Source organism: Eschrichtius robustus, chromosome 20 (assembly GCF_028021215.1).
Source record: "Eschrichtius robustus isolate mEscRob2 chromosome 20, mEscRob2.pri, whole genome shotgun sequence".
In the NCBI taxonomy this organism is placed as follows: domain Eukaryota; kingdom Metazoa; phylum Chordata; class Mammalia; order Artiodactyla; family Eschrichtiidae; genus Eschrichtius; species Eschrichtius robustus.
The window spans coordinates 54,998,276-55,010,367 of record NC_090843.1 but is presented as its reverse complement, the minus strand read 5'-3'; the positions used below and the strand labels follow the sequence as shown (position 1 = coordinate 55,010,367).

General features: G+C 40.7%; 1 protein-coding gene across 1 annotated transcript in view; it reads left to right on the top strand.

The window, feature by feature from the left end:
* The window catches only part of NCBP3 (nuclear cap binding subunit 3), a 31,217-nt gene that overhangs the window by 13,783 nt on the left and 5,342 nt on the right, over positions 1-12,092 (top strand). The window contains exons 5-13 of the mRNA XM_068531517.1: positions 1,152-1,280; positions 1,492-1,568; positions 2,310-2,418; positions 4,777-4,876; positions 5,176-5,279; positions 7,142-7,436; positions 8,882-9,036; positions 10,535-10,696; positions 11,592-11,754. Coding sequence (XP_068387618.1) covers positions 1,152-1,280; positions 1,492-1,568; positions 2,310-2,418; positions 4,777-4,876; positions 5,176-5,279; positions 7,142-7,436; positions 8,882-9,036; positions 10,535-10,696; positions 11,592-11,754 — 1,294 coding nt within the window. The remainder of the gene's footprint in view (positions 1-1,151; positions 1,281-1,491; positions 1,569-2,309; positions 2,419-4,776; positions 4,877-5,175; positions 5,280-7,141; positions 7,437-8,881; positions 9,037-10,534; positions 10,697-11,591; positions 11,755-12,092) is intronic.

The following is a 12,092-nucleotide window of genomic DNA, read 5'->3' as shown; positions in this document are numbered from 1 at the left end:
ACTGAGTAAAAGTTTTTCTCCTTTTTTCTTTTTTCTTAACTTAGACCATCCAAATCAGGGGATGGCAAGCCTTTTTTTATAAAGGGCTGGATGATAAATATTGTAGGCTTTGCAGGCCATACAGTCTCTGTGGAATCTACCCAGCTTTGCCGTTGTAGCGTGAAAGCAGCCATAGACAATATAACTGAATGAGCCTGGCTGTTCTCTGTAGAACTTTGTTTACAAAAACAGGTGGCAGGTGTGTAGTTTATCGTACGTTAGTTATAACTAAATAAAGCCGGTACAAGTATAAATAGATAAATGGATGGGTGATGGATAGATGGATGAATGACTCAATGAGAGCAGGTGGTGGGCTGGATTTGCTAACGCCTGATTTAGCTAATTAAAACTGTAGCTAAGGGATGTTAGAGTCAGAGGAACCCTTAGAATCATCCAGTTCAACTATCTCGTATTGTACATCAGAAACTGAGAAACAGAATTGGGAGATTATTTGCTCAAGACCATGTGGCATATTATTAACAAAGATGAGAATCTTTAGACCTTCATTTCCCAAACTGAGATACAGGAGTAACATAAGTTTGAGAAATGCTGCTTTAAAGTTAAACTTCTCAAAAACCTTTTCTTGCTAAATTCTCTTAAAGAAGCAAATTAAGTTGATTGCTGCAAAGCCAGGTGGCTGTCACGCCTCCATTCTATATATCCCATGGATGCCATCATCACCCACACTTCACAGTAGGGAAACATCATTTAGCATGTCTGGATAACAAGGAACAGCAGAGGGCTTCCATGTAGGGGGCAGTAGAATAAAGGGTAATCCAAGTTTATTTGAGAATTTTCACCATCATCATCATCAAGAACTGCTAACACCTATGTATAACACCCACTGTATGCCAGGCAGTTTTAATATACAGAACCCTTTTTCATGGAGTACTTGACCATTATTTTGTGGGACCCAGTTTGGGAATGCAGCTCTAGGTTGATTTTATCAAAGAAGTTTTACTACCAGGTTCTATAGTTCCGTTCATTAGTTGGTGTACATTTACTGATGCCAGTCCATAGCTGAATGAGACTTTAGCAATGAATATGATGTAGTCTCTGTTCTCAAGAAACTTAACCTTATGGATGTGATGTAACGTGTTATCTTATTTTAGGTAACGTGGTTTGGTTGGATGAAATGACAGCCACACGAGCCCTTATCAATATGAGTTCCCTGCCAGCCCTGGATAAGATAAGAAGCAAGGATGCCAATGAGGACAAGTCATCTGAGAAAAGTAAAAAAGGTAACTGACCGCAAAGGAGGGACTTTGGGGCTAAAAGTCCTGTCCTTTACAACTTGAGTTTCTGTGCAGCGTTATATAGTATCTCATCGCCAGTTATTTCTGAAATAAGCTATGATGCTTTGGATCATTAGCAAAGAGGAGGAGAAAATATTAGACTTAGCATGTATGAGATGGAGTTAAGATTCATCTTGTCCCTCATGTTCCATTTTAGACAAGCAAGACGACAGTTCCGATGACGATGAGGCTGAAGAAGGAGAAGTTGAAGATGAGAACGCAAGTGATGTAGAGGTCAGTGAGAGGGCAAAAGTGTCTGTAAGGTTTCACTGTAAACAATTGCTTACTGTCTTGGTATTTAAGCCTTAAAGACTTAATACAGTACTTTGTGTTCTTCCCCTGGCTTTCACCATTACACCTCCTGAGGGGGCACCAGGCTCTTGGCCTTTAAGTTTGTGTGGCTATAATGAATGATTCATCTTGAGATCTTAGTACTCACACTTCTGTATGAAAGGAAATGGTTTTATTGAGAAATCCTTTGAAATGCTATCGAATCAGTAAAATTAAGGAATAGCAAGTAATGGCATATTTCCTAATGGCGTATGTACTATTGTTGGAAATATTAAAGTGTATTCATTTAAAAATTATTTATTAAGTGCCTACCATATACCAAATTCTAGGTGCTGGGGATATAGCGTCAAGCAGAACAAAGTCCTTGCCCTGTTGGAGCCTCCATTCTAGTGGGGAAGACAGACAATACACTGATACACAGATATGTAATAGAATGTCAGGAGGTGATGAGTGCTGTGAAGAAAAGTAAAGAAGGGTAAGCAGATAGAGAATGATGGAGACGATTCTTTTAGGCAAGGTGGTCAGGGAAGACCTCTGACTTAGACATCCTGCAGAGGAACTGGTGCTGTAATGCTGATGGGTATTATTAAAGGTAGATTGCTTTCTTAATCAATGGTAACTTTGCTGCTGAATGAATATGAAAAAGGCTTTAATTTTTATGTCGAAATGCTCTTTTTTCTTAAGTTGGACACGTTGTCTCAGGTAGAAGAAGAGTCTCTGCTAAGAAATGATCTTCGTCCAGCTAACAAACTTGCTAAAGGAAATAGATTATTCATGAGATTTGCTACAAAAGGTAAATGATAATTGGTATTGATTTTTATTTTTAATCGAAGTGATTTTTATTGAGTGACACCTTCTCTTTTGAATCAGAACTTAGGTCAAGTAATCTCAAAGATCCTTCAAACTATAATATTCTGTGCTTATAAAATCAATGACTTGCTGCCTGAGTTGGAATTTCAGACATTGAAAGTGAATATTAGCTATTTGTATACTTTTGTGGTTTCTAGCTAAAGTAAGTTATTTTCTGTCAAAGCTGGTTTGTCCCATGTGCTTTTCAGCCAGTTTATCATCTGAACTATGAAAACTTTAAAATTGTATTTTATGTATCACAGCAATATCTTCCTGGACATTGCTAGTAGTACCATTCAACTCTAATTCTCTAAAGAATTAAATTAAAAGCCTCTTAACAATTCATAAGGCTTTTTACACATAATGATTTTCGTACGCATTAATAATGTGTGTGTGTGTGTGGGGGGGGGTGGTTTGAGTCAGTTGAGAGTTAATTGGAAATGACAACTCTTCACCCCTGAATACTTCAGTAAGTATTTCTGAAGAACAAGGACTTTGTTTTACACACAGTTATCAAAATCAGGGAACTTAGCATTAATACAATACTGTTACCTAATTCGGAGTCCACATTCAGATTGTACCAGCTCCCAGCTCTGTATATTAAAACTACCTGGGGGAAAAAAAAACTGTCTGGCACACAGTGAGTGCTGTGTAAGTGTTAACAGTTCATGCTGCTGCTGCTGCTGACAATGGTGATGATTATCAAATACATTTGGATTATTCTGTATCCTACTCCCCCACTGAACTAGGATCCACTCCAGGACTGGGTGTTTAAGTCTGCCATGTGGCCTTAGTCTCCCTGAGTATGGAACTACTCCTTTGTTTTCCTTGACTGGGACATTTTTAAAGAGGACAGGCTCATTATTTTATAGGCTGCCCCTTAGTTTGTCTGATGTCTCCTAATTAAATTCAGGTTGTGCGTTTATACCACAGAAGTGACATTGTGTCATTTTCAGTGCATCATATCAGGAGGCACATTGTATTTATTTATCCCCTTCCTGAGGATGTTAGCTTTTATCACTTGGTTAAGGTAATGATCGCCAGGTTTCTCCACTATAAAGTTACTCTTTTTCCATTTATAATTTAAAGGTTTGTGGGGAGATGCTTTGAGGTTATGTAAATAGCCTGTTCCTCATCCAACTTCCATGCAGTAGCTTTAGATCCATTGATGACTTTTTAACTCTCTCATCTATTAGTTGGCAGTCTGCTGTAAGGAAGAGCTTTCCCTTTTTACCCATTTGTTTACGTATTTACTTATCTTTTTTACTTACTTATATCAGTTTAGATTCATGGAGTTTTATTCAATGGGTTATCATCCATTCTATCATTATTTTGATTCACAAATTATTTTGGATTTGGCCAGTAGAGCCTCTTCAAACTGTGTTCTTTTGACACGCCTTCATGATTCTTTGAGTTCTTTCTTACTTTATGGCACAATAAAACATCTTGTTTTGCCAGACTCAACTTGTACTTTCCCTGCCCCAGATCTGGAATCAGCCATTTCTCCAAGGAGCTGGTGGGCATGTCTTTTGTAGGGTGCACATTCTGGTTTGTGCCACCAAATTTATCTCTAGCACTGGGTACATTCTCATTGGTGTTCATCCGTTGCGTTCAGTGAGTGCTCAGGGAGCTGTCAAGAGACCTTTATATTATGAAAATATGTGTGCTCACTGACCACCTTTTCTTCCTGTTACCTGTCATTTTAACTTGATAAATGGGGTCTTTTCTTCATTTACTTATTCGAGGGACCATTTGTGTGCATTCTGGTTATATGGTGCTGTGCTGTTTTCCTTAAGCCATTTTGAGGAACATCACGGTAAACTGGAAAAAAAATGGTTTGCCAAATATATGGACCTATGTATAATCTGTTTCTTTGCCCCTGATTCTGTGTTATTGGAGTGTTGTCATTCAGAAATGAATATCATCTTTCAGGGGGCAGTGAAAATGCCACCTCTTCTAAGAGCCTTTTTGATTCCTGAACACTGGTGATAACTGATGCTCTCCTATGCTTCTTGGAACCTAGTATATCGTATTGTTGTTAGTGGTATTTTCTCTATGAAGTCAGCTCCCTAACAGCAGCTTAACCTCCCTCATCTCTGAATTTTACTCCACCCCCTCCACAAGGCACTGCGTTAGGAGGCATTCAGAGAGTGAGTGTTTATAGTGCATCTTTCCCTTTTGTTGGCAGATTGTGCTGATCTGATCCCAGCCATGAAAAACATTCTTTTTTTTTTTTAAACCCATTCAACATTGTCTTCACACTCACAGGAAATCCTTGGTAACTGTTGTAATTAATTTTTAGATGACAAAAAGGAACTTGGAGCAGCGAGAAGAAGTCAGTATTACATGAAATATGGGAATCCAAATTACGGAGGCATGAAAGGAATTCTTAGTAATTCTTGGTGAGTCCAAAACCTTAAAATACAATAGTTTAAATAGTACGTAAGCTTTTCATAATCCTTCAGTTGGTATTCTGCAGTGGAATGTCAACACCATGTGTGGACATGAAGGAAGACAAGAAGAAAGAATTCAAGATTTTTAACTGTGGTAAATGGTGTGAGAATGCTGACTTTCAGTTTCCTGTGAAATATCTCTGTTTCAGCACCTAACATTGTGTCAGGGTGTAGTTGAAATTAACTAGTGGATTTCAAGGCCCTTCCTGTTGGTTTTTGATTATGTGCTTATTTTGGCAATGTTACAGGAAGCGAAGATACCATTCCCGTCGCATTCAGCGGGATGTGATCAAGAAGAGAGCCCTGATTGGGGACGACGTTGGCTTGACATCCTATAAACACCGACATTCTGGTAGTTGCCTGCTCAGCTCTTGGGTAGACACATGTTTGGCTCCTGAAATCATATTTTTATTCTTAATACAGTCTCTTAAGGTTCCAAACTTTATCATCCTCTCTTCCTTGCCCTCACCCTCTGCCAACATATAGGAAAGTAAGTCAAGTCACAATTAATTTGAAATTGCCCATACAAAGAGGTCAAATGATTTTATAAAAGCTGTTCTAACAATAAAGGCAAGCTGTAGGAAAAATTAAAACTTTTCTTAGGAATCTAATTTTCCTATTAATATCAAAAGCTGCGTGAAAAAAAAATTTAATTATTTTGTTGGATGAGTTCATTTTATCGTTCCTTTGTCTGATGAAAATAAGCTGCTGTGTTTAGCGTTCTGTGCTTATTGGCTTGTGCACGTGAATGCCTCAGTAAAGTGCGACATCATGACTTGGGTTTCATTTTGTTTCTTCCTTCTTTTTTCTCTTTTTCTCTTCCTCTCTCTCCCCCTCCCTACCTCCCCTCCTCCCCTCCTCCCTTACTCCCTTCCTTTCTTCCTTCCTTTTGGTGCTTATTGTGAAAGAACCATTTTCATTATGTTTTATAAAGATTTGTTTTTATATTGAATCTGATCTGTGAAAATCTTCTATATGCTTTGTAGAACCAGCCAAGTCAGCATACAAACACAGAATAACACGCATACACATTTATCATTGTAATAGGGACAGTGAGAGGTGAAATCTCTACATTTTAATTTAATGTGAATATCCAAACCTGTATATTTGAAATCTGCATGTTAACGCACATACTTTTCTGATACACAGTTAGGCTTTTCCAATTTCAGTTACTTTAAGATATTTTCATTATATAATCTTTATATTCATACTAAAGAAATTAAAAAAACAAATTGCCTCTAATTCTAGCACTCCAAGATTAACAACTGATTTCATTTTACATTTTTCCTTTGTCTCTTTTCACAATAAATACTGTAATAACTGTTGTGGACATATATTTTATATTCTGCTTCAAGCATTCCACTTACAAGCATTTTTCCGTGACCTTTAAAGGTACATTTCATTATTCATGGCGGTTATGTTCTAGAAAGTCATCGTGATCATTGAAAACCATTCAGAGACTCTAATCACACCATTTTTGTCAACTGATCAATATATAACCTTGTTTGATCTGTGTTTCTGCTTAAAGACACCTTATTTACTACATACTGTTGATTCATTAACATTGGACTCAAGGCCAGCAGCAGTGTAACTCATGCCCGAACAAAGCTTATCTAACACACGTATTTTCTCCATACGGCACATCACAGCCTTCTTGTGTTTAGGAACACTAGACAGCTTTGGAACTATGCTCAGAGGCTATTTTAAACAGGGAAATCACCAATAAAAGCCACAAAAGTGTTAAAAATTAGCACTCACTGGACTGCAAAAAAGACACTTGTTTACAGTGTGAGAGATGAAACAAAAAGGATGTGGCTTTGTTTGCCCGCAGCTGGGAACATGCATGGCTGGTGCCTCAAATTTTTTGCTGCTCCTATGCATGTCCACAAATGACCACGAAAGTGCCATGGGTTTTGATTCTGGAGTTACAAATAAAATTGGCAAATTCACAAATACAGAATCTGTGAATAATGATGAGGGTCTGTATTTTAGACAACTTTGTAATATTGCATCAGGCTGCTAGTTCATACTTTACCTAGACATTCTTTGTTGCAGGGATCAGAATGGTAACCAGATTAGCACTATTATAGATAATGCCCCAATAAACTCTAACGATGGGAATCCCATCTTTTAAAAAGGTCACTGACGTAGAATAGAAAATTGGATTTGTTAGTTTTAGGGCTTTTCCTAATGTTTTTTGGTTAAATTCCTTAGGACTAGTGAATGTTCCTGAGGAACCCATTGAAGAGGAGGAAGAGGAGGAGGAGGAAGAGGAGGACCAGGACATGGATGCTGATGACAGGGTGGTGGTGGAGTACCACGAGGAGCTCCCAGCCCTCAAGCAGACCCGGGAGCGGAGCACATCTCGGCGGTCTAGTGCCAGCAGCTCAGACTCGGATGAAATGGACTATGATCTAGAGCTGAAAATGATTTCCACTCCTTCACCAAAGAAGAGCATGAAAATGACGATGTATGCTGACGAAGTGGAATCGCAGTTGAAAAATATCAGGTAAAAATAGTTTCTCTTTTTATCAGTGCTAGCTTTTAATTTGATTCGAATACCAATTACTGACTTCTTCTTAATACCTCTTAATTTTATATCCACTTTTATCTTTTCTAATTTCAGTCCTTTGTAGCGTCTGATTTTTCCTCTTAATGTACAAGAGGTGATCCTTGTTATAAAAACTATAGACAATATAGAAAGTGAAGTCACCTGTAATCTCATCCTCTTCTAAGAGAACGACTGTTAGCAGTTGGGTGAATTACTTTCCTGCTAGTTTTATGTGTATACATAACACATAGAGAAATTATAGATATATTTGTACAAAAATTAAGTTATATTGTTTTGACATATGCTTTTTCCATTTAATATAGTGTAGACATCTGCTGTTTTTTCAACTGTATGTAGTCCATTGTTTGGAAGTGTCATTGTTTGTTTAACCAATCCCTTATTGACGGAGATTTCTGTTTTGTTTTTTTTTCCTTGTCTGCGCCATGCGGCTCACAGGATCTTAGTTCCCCAACCAGGGATCAAACCTGGGCCCTCGGCAGTGAAAGTGCGGTGTCCTAACCACTGGACCTCCAGGGGATTCCCTGGATTTCTGTTTTCTTACTGTTGCACCAACTAGATAAATTCTAGTTACTGCATAAGACAAGGCACGTGTTTTAAAATGTGATGTTGCTAAATTTCCTTCCAAAAAGGTTTTACTCAAATTACCACCTGTTGCCTACATAATTCACCAACCTTAGGTATTATCACTCTGATTTTTGCTATCCATGGACGAAAAAATACAGTTATTTTAATATGCGTTCTTTGATGACCAGTGGAGCTGAGCAGATTCCTGAGGGCAGATCGCGTATGCATGGATCAGAGAGGGCTGGAGGCTGGGGTGCTCTCTAAGAGTTCTTGATGGTGTGTTTGGGAAAAGGGAAGAAAAAACTTTTAAGCTGGTTGGTTTGTATGGCCTTGTTCACATCCTTATTTTTAGTTTTCAGAGAACTTTCCAGTGGCAAATGCTGCCAGAATAATGGAACTCGTCCCCTGACGTGGTGGGAGAGGTCTTTGACAGAGACGTCTGTCCTTTAACGAAAGGGGTTTTAGACTCTGTTGTGTCTAGACAACAACCAGCCCTCCAGCCCTCTGCAGGCCTCTACTTAGCGTTTGTCCCAGGAGGAGGGGGCTCGCAGGTACGTGCTCTGCGATAGCTCGCAGATGCCGTGTGTGGAAACCACCCTGGAAGACTCAGGGGCCTGCTCGCCCCAAGCAGCCTCTTTACAGCAGGCTGGTCGTGGCTTTTGTAAGCAAATAATTACTGGTTTATGGTGTTGTAAGTGAACGTTGGCCATGTTAGATCGGGTTTCTTAAATTGTTTTTCCAGAGTGTATGAGATTGTTGTATGAGTGTTATCCCACAGTTCAAGTTGGTTTACTGTTCCTCCACCCCCCTTTTTAAAGGAACTCCATGAGGGCAGATACTCTATCTACAAGCAATATAAAAAACCGAATTGGTAACAAATTAACACCTGAGAAATTTGCAGATGTCCGACATTTGTTAGATGAAAAACGTCAACACACACGTCCACGGCCACCTGGCAGCAGTACTAAAACAGGTATTGTTGAGTTGTGTATCTGGGCTTCATTCTGAGTTCCAGAAAGCAAATGCAGACAGGGATAGGTTCTTGGATAAAACACTGTCATTTACGGACCAATTTAGTTGTCCTGATTCATCACTTCTAAATTTTGTGTTAGGCATTGGAACTTTAGGACATGAAATTTAATCAGACTTTTGCAATACTCATTTTCAATATTTTTGTCCCAAACAATTATTTTACTCTGTATGTCATTGGTATACTTTGTACATAAGGATAATAGAAATTAAGTCGGGTTGTTGTATAAATGGTTAAGAGTTTGAACTGGTTAGTTTATATGTGCAAACACGCGTATAGTGGGCACTTGGCCAAGCCTGCTATGTGCCAGGGCTAGGTGCTGGGAGTGTTAGAAGTCTTTGCAGGGGATGCAAAGTCATCATAGAACTCAGATGGAAAACATAAGGGCACACATTCAGGTAATTCCACCTGAAGCAGAATGGAGTGAGTGCTGTGATAGGGCACTGCAAGCAGTGGGCTGTGGGAGCAGAGAGGGGAGGTGGGTCTGTTGGGGCAGGATCTGTTGTGGGATGCTTCTCAGAGCACGTGGCTGTGGAGTGAGGCCTCGGACCGGAAGTAGGATCTCAGTTGGTAAACCAAATTTTTTTGAGGTGGGAAGTAACCTGATCTTATATCTATTTTAGAAAGATAACTTCGTGGCGGCGTAGGGTGTGATAGAGAGTTAAGTAAGTAACACGGGCCTGAACTAGATCAGGGACAGTGGAGGCAGAATTGATGACAGTGTCAACCTTGGAGAGGAAGAAGACTCAGCACTGGGAAGTGCGGGAGGAAAGGGAGAGAAGCCAAGGGGCTCAGGCCTGAGGGGCTGAAAGATGGGGGTGCTGTCCTCAGAGAGCATAGGCAAGGTGGGTGAAAACCCAGCCCAGGGACTTGCTAATAAATGTGTTTTTGTGGTTGCTGTTATTGTGAGAGGGAGCTCAGGAGGACAGGCAGATTTCTGGGGGGGCGGGGGTTGGAGGAAAAACATTTGATTTGGGACATTTTCCCTTGATCCTTTGCTTTTTGTCAGTCTCATTACATGTATTGTTCAACGTAATAGTTTATTGAGAGCTTCTTATATGTTCAGAGATTGCGGCTTCTGTCCTCAGGGAGCTTGCAGTATTTCTTGTCAGCCGAAATGTTCGTAAATTATTTGCTCTGCTTGATTCTACTACAGAAAACACAAAGCAGACAATTCTGCCTCAGAAGTTCCTTTTTGGAGCAGTCAGCTAAGGTTTTTTACCCCTGCGAGCCCCTGGGGATTCTCATTTGAATTTTCCCAGAGAATCCAGACTCTGTAGAGGGAAGGCTCTTAGAAGCCTGGTTGTGCTGGGCCCCATGTCCAGCACATGTCCAAATCTCGGGGAGATTTGGTACCAGGTCCTGCAGAGATCTCAGGTTGACAGTACAGATAGCAAAGCATATGCACGTGGTCACGGTAGTACTTTTTTTCTTTTTCTAGATATACGCCAGCGATTAGGAAAAAGACCACATTCTCCGGAAAAGGCTTTTAGTAGTAACCCAGTCGTTCGGAGAGAGCCCTTTTCTGATGTACATAGTAGGCTAGGTGTTCCCAGGCAAGATGTTAAAGGCCTCTACTCTGATACTCGGGAGAAGAAATCAGGTTGGTAATGCTGAAAACTGATGGGGAAGGGAATTGGTAAGAGCAGAGACAATGGGTGTAGCACAGAAATACTTTGTTAGCAGAAGGCAGGAAATAGCCTATGACAAAAATAAATTATTTTTCCTCTTTCATTATAGTCGTCGTCATCATCATCATCATCATCATCATAATGGTAACAGTGTGGAAAATTTAGAAAATGGGAAAAAAAACTCACCCCTGATTCTTTCTGTTTAACACAAATACTTTTTAGTTTCATGCTATTCCAGTCTTTGCCCATATACATATACTACTATTTTCGTATAGCATCTTATCATAGTCATTTTTCCACATTGTTATAGCTTTTATAAATAAAACTTTTAATTGCCTTACAGAGTGGCTATCTTATGAAATTCCATGTATTTCTCTCTTGTTAAATATTAATATGTGAAAAATTAATGGAGAGTGGGCAGAATCGGGAAGTTGACAGTGTAGCAGGCCCATCAGTTTGCAGAATGTTGTGGCTGGGAAGATCTGGGAGTGGCCCAGTCCTGGCAGAATGAAGTTGTACACGGACGGGATGGTGAGTCTCACCAGGCAGGGGCAGGTGTAGTATAAGCAGCCTTCCAGGTGATTCTGATGTGCCTAACACAGGGTAGGGTGGGGTCGGGGGGCACATATCCCCGAGCTGAGAGAATCTCCCGTTGGGTCCAGTTCTCTCAGTCTGCAGGCAGGGGACTGCAGCCAGGGAAAGGAGAGGATCTGCCCAAGGCTGCACCATGGTTGCAGGTGCCACGGACAACCCCCCGCCGCCCCCCTCCCCGCCCCCCGCCCCGTGCTTCCTGCACGTCAGGTGTTGCCAGTGCCCCTGTTTCTCAGCATCGACTGCCAGAGCTGAAATGCCTTCTCACCCAAACAGGTAGTTTATGGACTCGCTTAGGATCTGCACCCAAGACCAAAGAAAAGAACACGAAGAAAGTGGATCACAGGGCGCCCGGCACAGAGGAAGATGACTCCGAGCTGCAAAGGGCATGGGGGGCTCTGATTAAGGAGAAAGAACAGTCTCGCCAAAAGAAGAGCCGGTTAGATAACTTACCATCTCTCCAGATTGAAGTTAGTCGGGAAAGCAGCTCTGGTTCAGAGGCAGAGTCCTGATGCCCTTGGGGCCCAAGGCGGCTGCCCTAAAGCCTGACATTCTTGTGCAGGGTGGGGTGCACAGTAGGAACCCCCCATGCGGGAGTTGGCGCCCCTCCCGTTCTTGCTCACGCAGTCACCCTCCGCTCTTGCTACTTCAGCAAGACATCTTAAGAATGTGACATGTTTTGAAGGGCATCTATCTAATCTTTTGCTGCAGAGTTATAGTTCTGGGCCCTCAGTTCTTTTCCCACCACCCCACAAGCTTTACCCTTTGAGGAAAAGG